The 21,813-nt window shown below is 45.4% G+C and overlaps 1 protein-coding gene across 2 annotated transcripts; it reads right to left on the reverse strand.

Moving 5' to 3' along the window:
- Positions 1-851: 851 nt before the first annotated feature.
- On the reverse strand, positions 852-20,737 carry GP2 (glycoprotein 2). Of its 2 annotated transcripts, XM_044234158.1 has the most exons (11): positions 18,047-20,737; positions 16,715-16,844; positions 13,299-13,685; positions 12,275-12,385; positions 9,854-10,065; positions 9,187-9,335; positions 7,736-7,981; positions 6,503-6,665; positions 5,581-5,665; positions 4,280-4,324; positions 852-1,388 (listed from the first exon to the last, which is right to left on the reverse strand). In XM_044234158.1, the coding sequence occupies exons 2-11, from the start codon at positions 16,815-16,817 to the stop codon at positions 1,330-1,332; spliced, it is 1,560 nt and encodes a 519-aa protein (XP_044090093.1). In that variant the 5' UTR covers positions 16,818-16,844; positions 18,047-20,737; the 3' UTR covers positions 852-1,329. The 2 variants fall into 2 exon arrangements, with proteins under 2 accessions (XP_044090093.1, XP_044090092.1); XM_044234157.1 differs by having other exon boundaries at positions 16,715-20,737.
- Between the last annotated feature and the right edge of the window lie 1,076 nt (positions 20,738-21,813).

Here is a 21,813-nt window from a genome sequence, read left to right on the forward strand (position 1 = left end):
TGAGGAGAAGCTTCAATGTCCATGTTTAATTGAGGCATGATGAATGAATAGTGAGAGTTAGTTTCAGGACGGGGGGAATAAAGAAGGCACACAAAGGTAAGCAGATGTGAAGGCTGTGTGATTTCAGGAAAACTGAGGGAAGGACAGACAAACCTTGGTTTCTGGTGGTTTTCCTCATACAGCCAGGTTGTATCTTCTGTTCTGGATTTTTTGCTCTTATATTTTGATAATTAATTCTCCTTTTGCCTGATGTAATTGGCGTGTGTTTCTGTTACTTGAAACCACACTATCTCTGAACATGAGAGCACTTTGGAAAGTCTCCTCCTGGCACATAAACAGGCTCTGCTCCGCTGTGGTCTGGTCCTGGTCTGATCATTTTTTTCCCTGAGGCCAGCTTGCAGGAGCTTTGTGTATAGTTATGGGAAGGGGAAGCATTCTCTTTTTGTGGCATCTTTGTGGAGTATTTCATGAAGACCCATCAGAGGTTTCCAGAAAGGGACTTCACTCATCCCCCAGGCACTTCTTCTATATCCCCATGGCAAGATCGACATAGCATTTTCCACTGGGACTTCTTGCTTACTTTGGAGCGCACCACTGTTCACAGCTAGAGGTATACTCTGGAGTGACAGCATCTCTGCATTCAAATCAAGCAAGTCCTCTAGCATTTGGGTCCTAGGGTAGATTTTTGCCTACTCTTAGGCACATCAAAGCATGTCTACAGTATGGAGGTAGGCAGGGGAGCAATGGGAACCAGTCTTCCCTGGGAGTAGAATCTCCAGAAGTGGACCCTTTACAACTCATTCCCATGGCCACTACTGAGACCATGTTGGAAATACATCAGAGGACACAGGTTAAAGCAAGGATCAGTCTGTTCAGTTCATCAGCAGTTAGAACAAGGTATACTTGGGAAGGAACCATGAGAGGTGTCTTTTTAACAAGCTCATCCCCTTTCTCCTGCCTCCACCCCACAGTGATACATACAGCTTCTCTACTCTGGAGTTACAGGGTAACACATGATACATTTCTGGTAAAGGCTGGGGCCACAGAAGCACAGAGCAAGTCTGGCTCCAAAATCCTGCTAATAAATGAGGAAATCAGGCCAGGCCAGGCCAACAGGGTCCCCACCATGAGAAAAAGAGGACTACAAAGGCACAGAGAGTGTTGAACAAGGGAATCTTTTCCCTTTCCCCAAACCTAGCCTGTCCCAGAGTCTAAACACCAAGACTGTCTATGTGATTTGGAGAGAGAACCAGCATAGCCGATGGGTGACTGGAAGCCATCACCAGAGGGAAGAACACGAGCTTCAAGGCTAGATGCTTCGCTGAGCTCTTAGAACAGCCCAGCCAGGAGGACAGGCAGGAGAACCATGGGCCAAGCCCCCAGGAACCCTGAAATATAAGAGAGATGTCTGTCAAGTGTTGGCCTTTGGAACTCAGCAGCCAAAGCAAGCTAGCCCCTCTGTACTTTGCCTTACTAAGTATCCTTAATATCCGTTCTAGGTTATAACCCCTGGGAAGTGGCAAAGGGGGTCATGTGGTAGAGGCAAAGCTATCTAATCATCAAACACTTTTTCATATTACTTTGGGTATATTGGAAGCCAATTTCCCCCCATCCTCCTTTGCAGGTAGGTGAGATCACATGATTGAATCTGGCCAGTGGAATGTGGGTAAAAATCATATATGCCTTTTCTAGACCTGGTCCTTAAAACCTCTTGCATAATTTTCCATACTCTGATCACCCACCATCTAGGGATCAGATGCCAAGGATCTGGCAGAGGACTTGCTGGGGACAGTAGAGTTTCCGGAGTTACCAGAAGGTAAGAGCCTGACTTCCTAATGACTGCAAAGCACAGAACTACATCCCCCAGTGATTTAGTGGGACATAAACTATTGTGTAAAGGCACAGAAAGGTGAGGATTGTCTGTCATAGCAGCTAATATTACTTATGCTGACTAATACTAAAGATAGAGAAGGACACAGACGTTAAAAAGCCTCCGAGACCTGACTTATTGGCTTAGAATCCCAGCTCTAGGGGTATATGGGTGGCTCAGTCAGTTAAGCATCTGCCTTTGTCTCAGGTCATTATCTCAGAGTCCTGGGACCAAGCTCTAGGTCAGTCTCCCTGCTCAGCAGGGAGTCTGCTTCCCTCACTTTTTGCCCCTCCCCCTCACTTGTGCACTCTCTTTTTCTCTGTCAAATGAATAAAATCTTTGAAAAAAAAAAGGCGGGGGGGAGAAGAAGAAGAATCCCAGCTCTACAACCAGTTGTGCAGGCCCAGGTAAGTTACTGAGCCTCACCATGGCTGAGTTTATCTGTATGCAAAATTGAAAAATCACAAGCAACTAATACTTCATGGGACTTTTGTAAGGCTTAAGTGAGTAAATTCATATCAAACATTTGAAACAGTTCCTGGCACATAATAAACACCATAGAAGTGTCAGTTTTGAATATTAGACTCCAAGATCTGGGAGGGTTGGGAACACATCTCCTCTGAAAATGATCATATACTCAGTGTTAATGAAGGGTATGGGTCCTGGATGATAGAGGCCTTGTACTGGGGGGCCTGGGAGAGGCATGTGCACCCCTCCCACCATACTATGAGATTATAACATTTATCTGTCCCATAAACTTCAGAGTAACTTGCTGATGTTCTAGGAGGAAGTGAAGAATATCATAATTTTCTGAAATATTAGTGTATGACAACCAGTTTGTATTTATGAAACACAGGTGGTTGTTCAGTTAATTCTAAAACCTCAGACATGTTTGTGGGAGATAGCAAACAACACCATAAGTGCCCTCTTGTGGCGTTCTTATACCTCATGAGATCGCTCCCCTTTTCTTCCAGAAAGCTCCAGAATCCACTGCCCATCCTAGAAACTCTACTGGGAAACTGGGCTGTTCCCAATACTGTGCTAAACTGAAGTACTGGGAGAAGTGTATGACATGTGATGTCTGCTCTCAAGCTCCCTTTAGTCTGAGCTCTGACTCCTGTCTCTGATGAGCACAATTTTCTGAGTGTTGTCTGAATATTAGCCCTAAGTGTGGAGGAGCCATCTTGACCTTATTTGGAAACTTTTAGGCTGTTATCTAGCTGGAGAATTAAGGATGGAAAGAACGTTTTCATGTCTGGGTTCACCAGTATAGGTCATGTGTTTGTTGGAAAGAGGGGGCAGTAAAATCTTAGTAGCATTGCTTTCCCTTTGGTCCAAAACACATTTCTTGGATTGGTCTCCCTGTTAAATTCCAGGTCACCCACCAAAACACCATTCAGATGTTGCCACCTGCTAAAATTCTTGCCTGACCTTAATAGGTACAGTTCATTACTCTTCTGTGTGCTCCTGCCACACTGTCTACTTGCTTGCGATTTGCTTCTATGACTATCTCATTTTTGCAACTCTTGTTCATTCTGCCTGTAGGGCTTGTTCCTTTATTATTTGCAAACCTGGCCCCTTTTTCTCATTGCATTCAAGTATCACCTCCTCTGAACATTTTTCTGACCATTTACCCATTCTGATAATTATTTTTCCTTCTTGCCTTATAAATAGAACCATCAAACATTGGTTCAGGACATGGCCACCCAGAATAAAGATTACATTTTCCAGCTTCCTTTGCAGCCAGGTGTAACTAAACTTAGGCCAGTGAGATAAGTGGAAGTGTAAGGTGTCAGCTTCTAGGAATGTTCCTTAACACTCTGACTTTTTCCATATTCCCTCCATTCTGCTGACTAGAGATGAAGATTGGAGCTCTGGCTTCCATCTTGGAGCAGGAGGGTGAAGAAGGTGGAGGGGAGAGCTTAAAAGAACTTGGATTCTTGATGACCTTGTGGTGCCACCCCAGGATCCCCAGATTGCTTGTCTTTGGACTTCATTTACATGTGAGTAAAATAAACTACTATCTTTTTAAAGACACTATTACCCATGCTGATAACTTTCTAACACATCACTCTCTTTTCTAAATTATCTTGTTAACTTTTAATTGACTGTTTCCCACACTGTAACATAAGCTCCATGAGGGCAGGCTTCTGGTCTGTGCTGTTTACTATTAAATCTTCAGCATCTAAACAATGCCTGGCAAACAGTGGGCACCCAATAAGTATTTATTGTTAAATGACTGGCCCCTGTGCTAGACTTTGAGCATCTCAAGAGCCACACTTGAGACTGACTGATTTCAGTGTCCACAGTCACTAGCACAGGCTAAATCAATGTGCACTGAATTGAGAAGAGGACTAAAAAGACGGCTGGGAGGGAGGGTAGTGGGATAGGCAGGAGATAAAAATGTACCTGCAGAGCTGGGGGTTCCATTCACGACGCCAAGAGATGGAGCACCTGGGGACAAGAGCAGAGGTGAAGGTTTCCTCAGTCGTGTGCCAGGGATTGGCACTGTGGCCATTGCTGCTCCAGGTCCTTCTGGACCTGGCCACCACAGCCACTGACCTGGCTGGACCTGGCCACCCTCACTGCTGAGGCATCTGTTATTTCTAAGCCCATTTCATGCATTTGAAACTTAGTTCTTCCAGCAGATTTGTGAGGAAAGTATTTGTGTCCCCATTCAACGGAGGAGAAGGCTGAGGCTCAGTTGACCAAGGAAGGCTAAGTTGACCTTGTTGTTGGCAGTAAAGCTGGAATTTAAGCCTCCATCTATCGGATTCCAAAATAAAATTTCCTAACCCTCCAACAACCCTGTGATACCACATGAAGCCTCAAGTTGAGGGCTTAGTAAAGAGGCAGGACAACTCCGGAAAGAGCCTTCTTTACAAGACAGCCTCAGTTTACTCACCTGGAGAATGGAAGTGGTAATAGTGCTTACCAACTTGGGCTGTCGTGAGCATTCCATGTGATGATGCATATAAATGTTTTGTACAGTGCCAGCCCCATGTGTTATTACTGTTACTGTCATTGCTGCTGTTACTAGCATTACTGCGTCCTAATTTCTTTAGGACAAAAAAAAGTTGCTTTCATTCTTCTGGGTTTTTTGACTCTTCCATTCTAGTGGTAATAAAAATCAGAACAGTAGTGTTCATCCATGGGCAGGATTGGTTAACGTTTGTGGGCAATTATAAAGCTTCCCCTACATCATGCCCCAGAATATTATAACTGGATATTGGAAAACATAGTCATTCACCAGAAAACAAAGTTGGGTTAGAACCCAGACTTCACCCAAAAGGGGCTGAGGTAAGGGGACCTGGCAGGAAGAAAAAGGGAAGGGGAATATGCTGTGGAATCAGTCTGAGCTGGGTTCAGTTCTAACTCCAGCTGATCGTGAGCTGAGTGACTTGGGGTGAGCCACTTAATCTCTCCAAGCTTCGGTTTCTCGCTGGCAAAATGGACTCAGTCAGGAGAATGAAGTGAGTTGATGGATTCTGAGAGCTTAGCCTCGTCTCTAGCACATAGAGGTTCACTACAAATGGCAAATGCTATTGTTATTTACCCAAAGCACCTCATGGAAAGGTAGATTCACTGGTGGGGGCTGCAGTGAGGAGGCAAAAAAGGCTCTAAGTTGTTAGGGTGGTGACCCCAGGCATCTGTGGTTAACTGTCAGCACTTGACCACCTGGCCTTCTCACCCAGAAGTGGGCCACTCACCTTTCCGAGTGATGGGTCCCAAATCTACAACCTGGGCTGGGTTGATAGCCACTACTCCACTGCGACGTTGACTTCTTGAGCAAGACTGTGGGGGATGGTGAGATCTCATTATATCAAAATTTAAAGTCATAGTTCCTATCCAGGATGTCCCTGCAGTGGGACAAGAATTTGGCCCAAGAATGGGGCCCTACCCACCCTGTACCCCTAACTCTGAGGCTGTGGTTTTCTCAACTTACTGTCAAGTAATAAGCAAACATGGATTTGACTCCTTTCTACTTATCTCATCCATTCCATCACATCTCCACTCTAATTCTAGCTGTCTAATTTGGTACTAATGACTTCACCTCTCTATTACCTTCCTGGTCTTAAAGATTAAAATGAGCGTGTCTGTAACACCCAGGTACATAGTCCACACTCAACAAACGCCAGCTTCTAGCAGGTAGTACCAAACAGGGGCTAAGAGCATGGACACTGGAGTTACCTCCCAGCTCTGATGCTTTCTAGCTGTGTTGCTTTTGGGCAACACAGTGTCCTCATCTGTACAAGTGGGTTAAATCTACTTAAACGGTTCTTATGAGAATTTAATTAAATAAGGCATATGAAAGTTTTAGTGTAATTCCTGACATGGAATAGGCACTTAAAAGTCCACTATTATGAAATCATTCAAAATATGTCTTGTGCCAAGGAAACTTAGTGGGCAGGCTTCTTTGTCTGATCTACTTCCTAGGGACACAATAATTACATACACATGGACTTTTTGGAGATTGAATGTCCATCCATTCATCCTTTCCTCTTCCCCTTCCTCCCTCTCTCCCTTTCTTCTTTCCATCCCTCTGTAATTGCAATAAATATATATGGTGAGACTACCAGGTACCAGGCCCCATGTGAAGCTCTGAATAGTTCACTCTAAAGAGATACTCACTGGCTGGCACTGTTCATTAAGGGAATCGCAGAGATGAATCTCACAATGCAGGAAGACTAGGTCATAATTTCCAGCAAACATGAACATCTGAACTGAGAACCGGCTTTCTGAAGACACCCCATTCTCCTCCACATGGATGGTGGAATCATACTGATTTGGGCAGCTGGGAAGGTGACAGGGGCAAGGGTCTACTTTCAGAACAGCTCAAGGAACCTGAGGCCCTTGGCTGTATCTTTAATCTGCATCCAGTATAAAAACATCATCACAGAGAATTTAAGAGTTCCCTGATTCCCTCCATCCTGACATAGACTTTTATTCCCCTGGGTTTCCTTCAAGGTATTTATTTTTTTTGAAACAGAGAGAGAGAGAAAGAGAAAGAGCGTGCGAGCGCTCATGAGAGGTGGGGAGGGGCAGAGGCAGAAGCAGACTCCCCACTGAACATGAATCCCGACCTGGGCCTCAATCCCAGGACCCTGAGATCATGATCTGAGCCAAAGGCAGATGCTTAACTGACTGAGCCACCTAGGCGCCCCCTCCAAGACATTTATTCATCAGCCCAGGTTTCAGTTTTGTGGGGTTTGTTCTCCGAGGTGAAATAGACTGCTTCAAATTCCACCCAGACCTACTTTCTAGCTAAATGATCATGAGCAAATGACTTAACCTGTCCGAGACTCCCTTTTCTGGTCTGTAGAGCAGACAGTAATCTGTACCTCCTGGGGTTGATGTAACCATTTAGTGACACAGTGCATGGCTAAACTCATAACTAAACTCAGTGATACTTACTAGCTAATATTGTTACCATGGTTTGAATCATGATTTATGGATATACATTTTCCCTTTGTTTTTGCCAGTTAGCAATTTCAGCTATATCTTAATAACACTTGTCATACCGTTTTCATGTTGATTTGTCGGTGTTACCATCTCTATAATAGCCCATCATTACTTAATGGATCCCTATTTTTGAACTGTGAACCTATTGCCAAGGTTATAAAGGATACTTAAGTGAAAAATAATTGGCATTTCTTTATCTTGCTGACCTATTTTGTATTAATGCTTTAGGCTAAAGTGTCAAGAGTGATACTCCTGGGTCAAAAGTATGGTCATGATATGTAATGCCAAATTATGTTCCAAAAGAAGTAAGCCAGTTTACACAACTACCAGGCAGGGCCATGGTGATTTTTCATCCCTGAAAACCTTATTCAGGCCAAAAGATAACCCAGAGTTGCCCGTTACCTGTTTCTGATGATGAAATATTTCACGGGGTCAGTCTTATCTTCAGTAGGTGTGGCATAGCAGTTCCTCAACAACAGGTTAAACCGGGAGGTGTCCCCTCTCTCCAAGATGGCACCCACATAGAGCATAGATTCAACAGCCAGGACAGCTACGGCCCCTTCGTAAGGAGATATATAGTTCTGGTCTTGAAACAGGGCCATTCTGACAGTGAACTCTCCATCCCCATCCACACTGATGTTCAGAGAACTGAGAAGAAGAAAACCGTAAGAGTGGAATTGTTAGGTTCCCACCAGTGAGAACAAAGTAAATCCAGCCCTGCACTTGTGTGAGGCTATGAAAGTGAAGGCACATCTTTGATTCCTAAAGGAATTACTCAATCACCTATTTAAATCATGCATTTAGTATCTGCTAGGCACTAAACTTGACAAGCAGACAAGTGTGTCTCTGGGATCTCCACCCATTCTCCCTGCCTCACAGATCCCCTGTATCTCCTTCCCTCAGAGAGTAACAGCAAATGCACACCTCCATCTACCCCCCATACAGTGGGATCCGCTCTGTGGGTTCACCATTTTTAGCAGCAGATCTCCTCCCTCCTCCAGGGAATCACCCAGTGAAACATTCATTTTAAAAGAGAAATGGCTTTAATTTTTATTTATTATGAAACCTGGAGCCCCAACACAATACAGTCTGAAAACCATTGAACTAGAAAATTACTAGTCCTATTCATGCTACTCTTGAGAGCCCAGGAGGCAGTGGGGGGATGGAAAGGGCACCCTGGAGTTCTGACACAGAAAATCCCCCAGCAAGTCTTACTGTCTAAATACTGAGGAATCCATTCCACAAGGCCCTGTTTGGGCACTGTGAGACAGCAGTGACCAAAACAGATGAAAACGTCTTCCAAATGAATCCCCACCCAAATTGCTACTTAGTTCTATTTCTAGTGAATTGGGAGTGCTATTTATCTAATCAAAGCTCATCCCAGCTTAAATCCCACATCTGTGAGGAGGCCTTCCTGCTCCCTCCATCCCCTCCCCACAAAGATTAGATCAGGAACCCTTGCTTCCTGATCCCACAGCACCCTGTGCTTCTCCCACATTGCATTCATCTCACTTGTAAATAGTGATGAAATAATTAGTTGCTTAATTCCTTTCTTCCTCAAGATAAATGAAACTGTGGTATGTTTTTGTTCCTTAGCATATTTAATTAACATTATTTTATGTTGCTGCATTGCTTCATAATAATAATCTTTAATACCCACAAAATACTCTATGTCTGCCTTGTGCATGCTGAACATTAATCTATGATCAAGAAATATTTGCAGAGTGAATGTTGGAAAGAGTGAGCGCTCCTGTAGGAAGTAGGCAGCAACCTGAGGACATTTTAAGCTTTGCTTGAAGTGGATGTGACCAGTGTCAGGGTTATAGATCAAAGGGCAAGAGTCAGTGCCATACCTTACAATGGGCTGCAGGGCAGTTTGGAGGCTGACTTTCATGTCCAGTGGGTAGGCACACTGGAAATTGATGTTGAGGATGGTGTCTCTGATGATGAACTCATTGGCCACAGAGAGGGTGTTTTTGTAGATGGCATGGGTTCCATTTCTCTTTGGCATAAAAACAAGACCACGTGTGTGTTTATGTGTATGCAGCTGTATCTAGAACTCAGGCCTACATGACTGTAAGGTTGATGCTCTCCATCATGCTGCCACCCTGCCTTCCAGTCACCAGGAAGAACATGGGCCTCTTCCCTTAGAGGACCCTGGAGCCTTACGGGAAGGGGACTGAGAATCCCAGATCAAAAACTAGAACAATAATTTTTGGCCTTTGGGGAGAATCAGCAACTACCATGCTTACTCCCATGTTGACCCCTCCCACATCACCCCTAATTACAATAATCATAACCACAGCTTACATTTATTGAGCTCAAGCAGCAAACCCCTTCTAAGCTCTGTGTGAACCAGCATGTGTACTTTCACACACTACATTCACTACTACTCTCACATACTGCTAGATTCTAGAGGCCCAGAGAGGCTAAGTGACTTGTCCAAGGCTTCACAGCTACTGAGATAGCTCCACAGCCCAACTCCCACCCTCTGGTAGCAGTGGTGTAAACACCATTCACCTCCAGGATGTTTCCACAGGCCCCAGCATGGGTAGGGCTGGTCACGGATATCCAGTTTCTCTCCTCTCTTTGCGTGATACTGCTGCAGTTCCGGTCTTGGAGGTAGGTGATGACATTGTCCCCAAAACCCAGGCCTCCCAGCTGACACTTGTCCAGTGACACCTTGATCTCCTCGGCCCCACAGTCTAGCTGAGGCTGCAAACTGTGGACATCTAAAAAGTTGAGAATGGGGTAGGTGGAGAGTGGACAGGGTTCTGGAAGCAGTGGGCAGAGCCCACATTCCATGCCCTTTGGAAAAGCCATCATATGTACCAGGGAGTGAGGTAAACTAGTAGGGGCCTAGGACCCAGGTGGGATTCACACCCAGATTGTATTGGGTGAGGTTGGCAAAAAAGCCCCTGGTCCAAGATTTCTAGGCATCCTGTGTGCAGGTGTGGACTTTCATGTCTTGGGGATTGGGGATCAGGGTCTCTGGGAATTGGGGTCTCTAGAGAAGCAGAACTACCCTGCATTCCAGACTGGAATCAGGGGTAGATACATACTACTCCTGATCCCTGGCTTTGTGAAGCCAGCACATCTGACCAGGTTCAGAACCATTGCATTTCTTTTTTTTTCTTTCATTCATTCATTTGTTCATTCATTCACTCATTCATTTATTCACTGATTCATTCCATTCATTCATTCAGCATTTATTCAACAAATAATACATCTTGAGCATTACTGTCTGCACTGTTCTAGGTACTGAGGATACAGTGTTTGTCAAAACTGACAGAATCCCTACACTTATTTATGGAGCTAACATTCTGATGGGGAGGTAGATAGCAAATGAAGAGAAATACCATTTTGATTGTATTTATGAATGCATTGATTCAAATACATTTACTAACCACCTTCTGTACGTGTGAGGCACATTCAACACAAAAATAAAGAAAACATGGACCCAGGCCATGAGGATTCCTTGGTCTTGTGTCAGAACCAACATGCCAACAGCTTATTAAGATACAGTATGATGAAAGTACTAACTGAAGTATGTTCTAGGTGCACAGGGAAACACAAGAAGGTATTTCTGGGTCTGTCAGTTAAGTCAGGGAAGGACTCATAGAGGGCTGGGAGTTGGTCAGGAGGAGGAGTTTTGCAGGTGCACAGGGCAAGTGAGGGCACCCCTGGCTTAGAAAACAGCAAAGGCAAAAGCGTGTGATGGAAGAGAGGCTGGTTGTTTATGGAGAAGCTAAGCACAGAGGTGCAGGAACTTAGACTGGGTAGGGGTGGAGTGTGAGAGATGGAGAAGTAAGCAAAAGCCAGGTCACAACAGGGTTGTGTCTGGAAGCAATGGGGACTTGTTGAGTAGCCACCAGTGAAGACTTGAGGCAGGCCACCCACCCACCCGGTCAGCTCGGAGGACCTGCCAAGTATACCCGTGGAGTCTTCAGGTACAGAGAAGACATCTTTGAAGTCCACCATCTGATTCGCCCAAAACCTGGAAAATAACCTGGAGCCTTTGGGGGCTTGTCCACCCAATAAGCAGAGAGCGCCTTCTTGGAGATCAGGGTTATTTCCTTCTAGTCCTGCCCCTCGTCCTCACCCTACTCCTGCTAGGCACACCCAAGCACCACCTGGTCCACACTCCAGCCCAGTCTTCCAAACATATGCTTGTTTTTGGTCCACTGTTCAGAACACTTTCTTTTCTGCAGGGACTGGGAGCATGTTCAGAGGAATGCATGTTTATGCCAAGGGCAAGAGTCAAACAAAGGCCCTCATTAGAGTCCCAGGAGGGAAAGGAATAATCTTAATGGGAAGTTCATCTAACCCCAGGGCTTAGGGCTTGTTGATGGCATCTCTACCCATAAGTCATGTGCCTCTGCTTTCTTACTTCCTGGGACAAGAACCTTATCACCTTACAAGCCTGCCCATTTGGACTGCTCGGATTTAATTTTTGCAGTTACCCTGTATTGTGGTTATTTGTACTGTAATCTTATTCCCATTTTACAGATGAAGACATTAAGGCTCAGAAAGTCTAGGTGCCTTGACCCAGGCTCCAGAGAGCTACTATGTCACAAATCCAGGACTGGCACAGGAGTCTACCCATGTCCTTCACATGTAGATCTACAGATATTTTAATGCAATTCCCACACCTGCAGAGTCCTCATCGTTAGTACCTTTGTGCCTTATGGGTCAAGCTCACCAACACCATAGCTGCTTTCTCAGGCTGTGGTCCCAAGACTGACTTGGCAATTTGTTCCATCCCAGCTCTTCCATCCTTGCAAATAGCTTTGAGAACCTTCATTCCGTGACCTCAGTTCCATCCCCACTGATTCTGGTCTACACCTTGTCCATACCCTCGGAAAAGGAAAATCCTTCCGTGCTGCCTTGTCTGCTCAGACCAGCATTGTTCTCATTGCTCAGTGCTGCCAAGCCACTCACCAGAGCTGTTGAGGTCCTGTCTGCAGTAACAGTTCCAGGTGCCGTTGAGAAAGCTGCATTCCTCCTCCGGGCGGCAGGTATCCTCACACTTGTCCTTTGCAGTGTAGGGGTCTCCAGGGTGAGGCACAGGGGAAGAGGATCAGGATGCAGAGCAAGGCAGTCTGAGGCCACCAAGGCCAACTCTGTTATTCTACCAGGGCCCAGAACTCCTGCCCGAGGGTGTGCGATACATAGTGGAAGGGTCAAGCCTCAAACTCAGATTATCTGACTCCCAGTCCAGTGAAATGAGAACCCAGAGACAGCCATCCTAATGCTTACTGCATGGCAGTAATTAGTACTTTCAACAAATTAGCTCATTCAGTTCTCATGGTAAGTTTATGAAACTGGGTAGCATAGTGGTTAGGTATATAGATCTTGGAACGAGAGTGTCAGGGTTCATATCCCACCTCCGTCATCTTCTTGCTCTATAACATTGGGACAGCTGCCTAACCTCTCTCTGCCCCAGACCTCTCATTGGTTGTAGTTATATAGTACCCATATCTCATGAGGCTGGTGAAAGCATTAAATGAGTTCATAGTCTAAAAGCACTTTGGCTTGGAGTAGGGACAGTATGCATTGGCTGTGACTTTTGCCATCATCCATTTTTCTCATATCAGAAAACTAAAGCTCAGAGAGGTAAATTAAACTGCCCAACTGGAATCTAAATCTGAATGAGCCCGAGTTCTTCATATCATGCTACACATATGGATATATGTGTGTGTATGTATGTGTATGTGTGCAAATGTATATGCATATGCATATGTATATATCAAGACAGTTTGACCTCAACTCTGAATTTCTGGTGTTACTTGAAATGTTGGAAAGCCTGGCAATTTTGGGTGATATCCCCACTGGGCAGTAACAGGCAGGGGCTGAATCCAGGCTGTTCTGCTTAGTCTCCTGATCTGCTCCACTCACTGCTGATGCCTGGGCTGGTCACCAGGTAGCCCTGCCCCACGGTCATCCCCAGCTCTCTGCCACTCACCTGTGCAGTACCTCAGATTACACATGGGGGTGCCCTGCAGCCGGTACACATGGAACTCGCCTGGGCAGGCCTTTACCTGCACCTCAGTCTTCCAGAGACAGCAGTTGCCACTCCAGTGGGCACAAGCAGTGCGGCTGACGATCCCCTCCTCGATGGTAGGGTGTGTCCCATTCAGCCACATGGGAGCGTCTGTTTGGCACCGGAGCACTGGGACACAGGCCTCTGGCAACCTCGCTCCTCCCTCTCCCACGAAGCGGTACCAGCCGTTCATGTTGTTGTCACACAGCTGACCCCGTCCTGTGTACTCTGTGCTTCGTGATGGTTCATCCAGACGGGTATAATTCTGGCAGGGGTCATAGGAACGGATGTTGGTGAAGTTTCTGTCACCTGGAAAGCAGCAGTGTGCTTGGGTTTACTACGCATCCTCAGAGCCTACAGGGTTTTAATCCTCCCCTCTCCACACATGTACACGTGGGCACACACACACACTCGTTTTGTTTTGTTTTGTTTTGTTTTGTTTTGTTTTAGAGAGGGAAAGGGCAGGCAGAGGGGGAGAGAGAGAGCCTTAAATAGGCTCCATACCCAGTGCAGAGCCCAACATGGGGCTCAATCTCACAACTTTGGGTCATGACCTGACCTGAGTGGAAATCAAGAGTTGGACACTTAAGCTACTGAGCCATCCAGACACACCCTATGCACTCTGTTTCGAATTTTGAATGTGCTTAAGGACACTAATGAGGAAATGAGGCACACAACCCATTCATTACACATTGGCCTCATCCCCTTAGGGTCAGAATAATAATGAGGACTTTGTGGGGTATTTTATAGGCATTAAGAACACCAAGGTCTCCACCCTGCACAGTTTCAAGGGGCATCCTTCACACTGAGCTTGATGCCCTCTCTTTGGCTCTACAGTTGTGCATTGTTCCCCTGTGCAACCTTATACTGTGGTCCTGTTTGACCATTGTATTATAAATGTAATACAGGCTCCCTGAAAAAACTCAAATGTCATTAAAATGAATAAAGTAGAAATGAGAGTTGTCATAAACCCATTCCATCCCTAGAAGTAACTATAAATTTGCTGTATGGTCTTCAAACTCTTTCTTTCTTTTTTTTTTTTTTTAAGATTTTATTTATTTATTTGACACAGAGAAAGAGAGAGATCACAATTAGGCAGAGAGGGAGGCAGAGAGAGAGAGGGAAGCAGGCTCCCCACTGAGCAGAGAGCCCAGATGTGAGGCTTGATCCCAGGACACTGAGATCATGACCTGAGCCAAAGGTAGAGGCTTAACCCACTGAAACACCCAGGCACCCCCTTCAGACTCTTTCTATGCATATGTTTAAAATAATAGGGATTTTTAAAAATGGCTTAATTCTGTACAACTTTTTTCCCCCCACTTACATATTTTACTTACTATATCATAGACATTTCCCCCTTACTAATAGATAATAGATTTCACATAAGATTTCTCAACCTCGGCACTACTGATGTTTGGGGCTGGGTAATTCTGTGTTATGGGGGGCTGTCCTATGCATTTCAGGATGTTTAACAGCTTTCCTGGGCCCTTCTCACTAGATTCCAGTAGTTCCTTCCTCCTAGAAGTTGTCTCCAGGCATTGCCCAAATCACCCCCAGTAGAGAACCACTGCTCTAACATTTCAAATTTTGCTCATCTCATGGGGCTTTTTAAAAGATTTATTTATTTATTTTTGAGAGAGAGGGAGTTAGTGGAGAGGAGAGGGATAGAGGGAAAGGGAGAGAATCCTAAGCAGACTCCCCACTGAGCACAGAGCCCCATGCGGGGCTCCATCCCAGCACTCTGAGATCATGACCAGAGATGAAATCAAGAGCTCGCCTCTTTATTGACTGAGCCACCCAGGAGCCCTTAATCTCATATTTTTGTTTTTGTTTTTGTTTTTGTGGCTTCTTTTAAAGATTTTATTTATTTATCTGAGTGAGAAAGAGTATGAGAGCACATGAGTTGGGCGGAGGAGCCGAGGGAGAGGGAGAAACAGACTCCCCACTGAGCCAGTAGACAGATGTGGGGCTTGATTCCAGGACCCTGAGATCATGACCTGAGCCAAAGGCGGGCACTTGACCAATTGAACTACCCAGGCATCCCCATCCCATGGTTTTTAGCAGATTAAGGAACTATAATGTGTAGCGAAGCTGAGAATTGAAGGGGGGTGGGTTGGTCAGTCTGGGTTTAAATCTAGTGCCATACCTGCTGGATTTAGGTCATCAAGGATGACCTTGACAGGTGGTTTGACTCCCCTAAGACTTGTCTGCAAAACAACACCTGCAAGTTAGTGGTTCCCAAACTCCCTCCATTCCTAAGCTTTGAGTCACAATGTTTTCCACATTTGTGTCCCCTTGTCCAGTTACCTGCTTAATATGTTTCTTTCAATGACTCTCTATAAATTTGTTTCATCTTAAGGAATAATAATCTGTGATACTGTAGGTATGCTGTACTAGTTATACATTTCTAACATACATGGAAAAGTATACCTAGTCATCAAAAAATTCTTCAAGAGTTTGCCATGCGGTACTATAGTCATCTTAGGAGGTATTCCCTGCTTTGGAGAAATAAAACCCCACAGCATTGCTTATAACAATAATAATAAATATAAAATGCCAAATGCAGCCCCTGAGGCCTAGTAGGAGTTCAGACTGGTTCTGTTCTCCAGTTCTGATTTACTGAACAGTGTCAATGCCTGAATTACAGACTAAGTACACACACATGATCACATTCTTGAAATACATGTTAGAGGGACTTTTTTGAAAAAGAGATTTTTAAGCCTTGCTTACGTATGTACTTGTTTAAAGGAAAGGAGTCACTGCACTTGCTGTTCTTGGATTATTTCCCACACGCACACTGTGTTTTCCCAAGAGCAGCCATGAACTGGTTCCCCCTTCCTCTTCCCACAGCCCCCTCCACAGGTGACACAGGCAGAAGTTTCAGCCTGGTGTTAAGCCCGAGGACCCTTGCTGCAAACATCTAAGATGCCCAGTCCACAGATCTTTGAAAGGATCACCAAGAGATCATTACCTCTGGTCCTTTCTTTTTACAGATGAGTAAAATTTCAGAGAAAGGTGAAGGTGCTTGCCAACACAAGGGCACAGAGTGACTAGGAGATTCATGTCTCCATGAATCTGGGCTCTCTGAGCACCACATATTTTGGACATGGGCAGTTACATTAACTGACTCCATGGTCCTTGCAGGGGGGGATTTTCTGTTTGACTTTGAGAGATTATGACTGTATTCTGGCTTCCCTCGTCTTGTACCCCTTGACTTCTAGCTGCTTCACTTTAGACATATCCCTGTTCCCCATACTGACCCTGAACTGCCTTCTCTGCAATCCCCCACTCCCCAGGTATTATGGGGCATCTGAGATGCCAGGTGAGCAGACACGCACCTTGCTGTTCTGTAGATGCCAGGGTCAGAAGGCAGGAGGCCAAGGCCAGCCACAAGACACAAGAGCCCACCATCTTTTCCATAAGCTGAGATGTGCAGGTCATTCAACACCGTGCAGACTCTCCATGCAGCTAGGGGAAGGGAGAGACTCAGATAGAGTCAGGGGGGTAAGAAGGGAATTCATATCAGTTCAGCACCATGACTTGTACTCAGCCCCTTGCACATGTTAGCTCATTTAAGGCTGTGAACCGCCCACCAGGAAATGTACTATTTTTGCTCCCATTTATGGATGAAGAGGGAGATGGGTCTCAGAGCATATTAATCCCAGAGATATGGACTGAGCTCCTCTTACATGTAGACACTATGCTGGAAGTTAAATAGCTTGCTTAAGGACACAGGCCCATGTTCACAGAAACAGACCCATAATTTCTTTTGTGAAGGGCTGCGTTGTTTTAAAGCAGGCATATCTTGCAGAGAGGAGGTGGGGTGATGAGGGTAAGAGGCTTGCAGAGGGGATGAAGTTGACAGCAAGAGAACCGAAGGCAAGTTTGGAGCTGGCTGGCACTGCAGGACGTCCTAGAAGGCCTTAGGTTGGTTCTTACTCAAGTAGGGGTTCAGGCTCTGAAAGACTGGATGGAGGGGAACTTACAGTGCTATGAATATCTACAGACAAAAGTAACAGCTGCTTTCTCAATGCTTTGCTCAATGGTGTGTTGGGCACTGTCCTAAGAGACTCCTGAAGTGTCCTAGATGCACACAGATTTTTTGGGAGGGTGGGACCATGTCCGTCCGTGCCCACGTTGCTTGCTGCTAGCATGGTGTCTGCCACATAAGGGGTGCTCAGTAAAGATCTGAGTGATAAATGAATAAGTAAATAGGGATGGGGAGGGCAGAAACAAAGAACTGTGAAGAGTCTGCCAGTAACATTCCCTCTTCTGGCAACTTTCCTCCAATAAGCAAATCTTTGGTGGCTTCTTAAAGTCTCCGGAAGACTCAAGTTGAATCTAGAGATCTGTTTCTAGAAAGGATATCATGAATATGTTATGAGAGAGCACCCAGGACTAGTAATTCTAAGGGATGAGATCCCAAGTGGGGGCCTATGTTCCTGGAGGAGGGATAGAGTGAGGGGACATCTTTAGACCTGGAGTCACCAGCAGGTAGCTGGAATCTTGGTTGAGCTGAACGCGCAGTGAAATCTGGAGCACTTGATCGGGCTGAAAGCTATTCTGAAAGCTTCCAGAAACAAACAACCTGCACATCCAGTGGGTCAAGGGTGGTGGGGAAGCCCCCCAAGATCAGAAGGAAGCCTGCTGGGGCTTGAAATGGTACTTACCTTGGGATAAGAACACAGAGCTGTCGTCTGGTCAGCCGTGGGAAAGCCGGCTCTGCACCACACTTTTATTGCAGTTTTCCACCCACGTGGCTCTCCACGATTGGTGCCCAGATAGGACTGGAGTTAATCTCAGGTATACATTGGTCTTGTTGGGCGTAGGTAAGATAAACAATTTACCACAGAAAATAGCGGAAGAATATTCCCCTCCATAAACCAATGAAGTTGGGACCACATTTATTACCAGAAACCAAACACTAATCAAAAGGGAGCTTAAAACCCAAAAGGAAGTGAGAGAAATTAAACAGGCACTTGTTTGCACAATAGATTTCCAATTGTACCTTGTGTTCTTAGCTAATCACCTTAGAACACTTCTGCTTCTGGATGCCACTCCACTTGGGGCTAGTTAGAGCAAGGGAATAAAGAAGGAAGTGGGGGATGGGTGTTTCCTATTTTTGGCCCATAGACTCTACCCACCTTCAGATACTCAGTGTTGTGTCTGGGAAGGGCCAGTTTCATGATGGTGAGTCATGGAATAATAGCAAAGGACAGACCAAGTAAGTGTCAGAATCACCTCTCCTCCAGCACCTCCTAATAGGTGGGCTACCCTAGAGATTGGAAGGTATGGAATGGAGATGAAGCCAGAGATCTTGGACTTGGAAGTGTCAGGCTTGGAAGTGTCAGAGACCTGGCTTCCATGGCGTGGTATTGTGGCATTAATAAGGGAGTTGAAGCTTTTGCAGAACAAGTGGTCACTGCCTGTCCTGTGTTTCTCTGAGACTCCTCAAGGAGCCAAGGCTACTGAAGACAGGGAGCACAGGGGTCATGGCATTGGTAACACCTTCCAGCAAAACCCCAACCTGAGCAAAATAAAATGCTACAAGCCACCTTCCCTACTCCTAGCACATTTGGAGAAAAAGTCCCTAAATGTGGAACTTATAACCACTGCAAATGTAGGATTCCATAATTCCTCTGGGCCCACAAAAACCATCACTTCCACCTTCCCTCCTCCAACTCTTCCATTCCAGTCTGAACCATGTGGCTTGAGCTGCCCTGCTAAGGCCCTGTCTTCAAGCATTTTTTCTGCCCCCTTGTCAGTACCTTTTTTGCTGCTTCCTCCAGACACTCTGCATCTCCCTGACTCCCCTGTGTCACTGTTTTCTTGACTTCGTTCCTCTTTCTCTGTCATTGTCCTCTTCCTTCATGTATCCTTAAGAATGCCAGTAGATCACATTTTTCTTGTCACTCCATATACTCTCACTGGACGGTGTCAAGTTATCTCCTGGTTTCTAGTACCTTTTACAGGCTAGTGAGTTTCAAATCTTTATCTCCATCCCTGACCAATCCCTTGAACATCTGATTCCATCAACCCAGCTGCCTGCCGAACCATCTCCCCTTGGGCTGAGATGCTTGAGGCACTTTCAACTCAGCAATCTCAAATCTGAAGTCATCCATTCTCCAAATCTTCCCCTTTTCACTGCATTGTCTGTCTTAATCCATGGCACTGCTATGCACCTGGTCACCCAAAATGGAAACCTACCTCCCTCCTTTCTCCCTCAGTCACATTTCCAGTAATTACCACAACTTGTCACTCAGTTTTCAAGGAGTTCTTGAATCTGTCTTTCCTTCTTTAGCCTTATTTCACCAACCCTAATTCAGGCCACTGTTATCTTAAGAGGGTGATTTTAACAGGAGCCTAGTGAGTCTCCTTGCTTTCATTCTTTGCCCCCCTTTGATTCTGTTACCTCTCCTGCAGCCAGATGCCATAGCATCACCTCTCGGCATTATCCCCCACTCCTGTCACTTCATGCTTCTTGGGATTTGACCCCTGGCCACACCCCTAACCTCACCTACAGCTTCTCCCCAACACATTCTATGTTCCATCCAATCTGTGGCTCTCTGAACTCTTCTTCACCTCCTGAGCCTTACATGTGCTATTCCCTCTGTCTAGATCATACCGTGCCTGGCCTCCTACCACATATTTAGGTCCCCCTCTCCTAGATCCACATATTCCTAGGTCCACCACCAGGAAGACTCCTGAACATCACACGCTTGCTGGTGCATCTTTTCTCTGCTCCTGTGCCTCTCTAGGTTGATTCCAGTCCCACTCAATACCTACTAATTGATCTGTCTCCCTCTGAAGGCTGTAAGATCTTTGTGGACAGGGATCCTGTCTGCACTTCTAACCAGCACCTAGTAAGTACTTGTTGAGTAAACAAATGGGGAAAAAAAATAACATGTATGCTTCAAAGCCCTTCCTGTGAATAATGCCTCAAAATTTATGGCTATCCAAGTCTTAGTGAGACCTTGCTGGGAAGACACAAAATCCTGCCTCAGGGCCTTTGCACCTGCCTGTAATGTTCTTCCTTAGATATCCCCCTGATTCATTCCCTTACTTCTCTCAGCTTCTGCTTATCAGAGAGACTTTCCCTGAGCATCCTATATAAAATAGCACCCCCAATAGCTCTATTTTCATCCTTTTTTTCCCCCAAAGTGCTTGTCTCCACCTGACATTTTACATAATTATTGTTTAAATGTATTCCCCCTTTTAAAACATGAGCTCTTTATCAGTCAGCTCTCTGTTTTGATTACTTGCTGTTTCTATGGTGCCTATAAAAGTGCCCAGCATTGAATTTATGTTTAAAATATCTATCGAGGGGCGCCTGGGTGGCTCAGTGGGTTAAAGCCTCTGCCTTTGGCTCAGGTCATGATCTCAGGGTCCTGGGATTGAGCCCCACATCGGGCTCTCTGCTTGGCAGGGAGCCTGCTTCCCCTTCTCTCTCTGCCTGCCTCTCTGCCTACTTGTGGATCTCTGTCAAATAAATAAATAAAATCTTTTTAAAAATAAATAAATAAATAAATAGAGTATCTATCGAATATTGAGCTGAATACTTAAGTGATAAAAAGAAAAAAAAACAAAGTAAAAAAAGGAAAAGGAAGGGAAAGGAAAGGAAAGGAAGGGAAAGAAAAGAAAAAAGGAAAGGAATAGAGGGACAAAGGGATTAATTCTGATCTGTTTTCTTTTCCCGATTTCTTGCATTTGGCCCCTGTTTTTATTTTTCCTCATGTTCTGTTATACCTGGATCAAAGTGAATCTGCACACAATCCAGCCAGGCTCTACTAACTATAGACAGGGCTGGGCTCAGCACTGAAGTTCTCCATAAAGTTCTTCTGTAAAGGCAGCAGGTTTAGGGATTCAGTGCATGTCTGCGTGTCTCCCTGTGAGGTCCTGTAACTTAATATACATATCCCCATAGTCCCTGTTTGCTGATACACACATGTGGTTTTCCCTGAGATCAAAAGGCTCTACTAACGCAACAGGACCTTGGTCTGTCCTGGAAAGTCACAGCCGGAGTCCTGGAAAGCAGCTGGTGTCAGGGCAGACATTTCCCATCAGCATTGGCTTCCACTGACCTTGACAAAGAAGTCCAGAGCCCTTGAAATATCTGGGTCTCCTGGGCCCAGTAGCCTCTTAGTTTTTTGTTTTTTTTTTTTTTTAAAGATTTTATTTATTTATTTGACAGAGAGAAATCACAAGTAGATGGAGAGACAGTCAGAGAGAGAGAGAGGGAAGCAGGCTCCCCGCCGAGCAGAGAGCCTGATGTGGGACTCGATCCCATGACCCTGAGATCATGACCTGAGCGAAGGCAGTGGCTTAACCCACTGAGCCACCCAGGCGCCCCGCCTCTTAGTTTTTGATTGTGCCGTCATTGACCCTCCTGAAGGCCCCTCTTATGAAGCAACCCTGCCCAATAGAGGTCGTGGGTCTG

The sequence above is a fragment of the Neovison vison genome, chromosome 14 (assembly GCF_020171115.1).
Source record: "Neovison vison isolate M4711 chromosome 14, ASM_NN_V1, whole genome shotgun sequence".
Classification (NCBI taxonomy): Eukaryota; Metazoa; Chordata; class Mammalia; order Carnivora; family Mustelidae; genus Neogale; species Neogale vison.

Bases quoted from the DNA above. Each gene is read 5' to 3' on its own strand.
- GP2 (XM_044234158.1), bottom strand. From the start codon at position 16,817: ATGACCTGCACATCTCAGCTTATGGAAAAGATGGTGGGCTCTTGTGTC. The intron at 13,686-16,714 runs GTGCGTGTCTGC...GCTGCTTTCCAG, and splicing joins GGCATCTACAGAACAGCAAG to GTGACAGAAACTTCACCAAC. The intron at 12,386-13,298 runs GTGAGTGGCAGA...CTCACCCTGGAG, and splicing joins TAATCTGAGGTACTGCACAG to ACCCCTACACTGCAAAGGAC.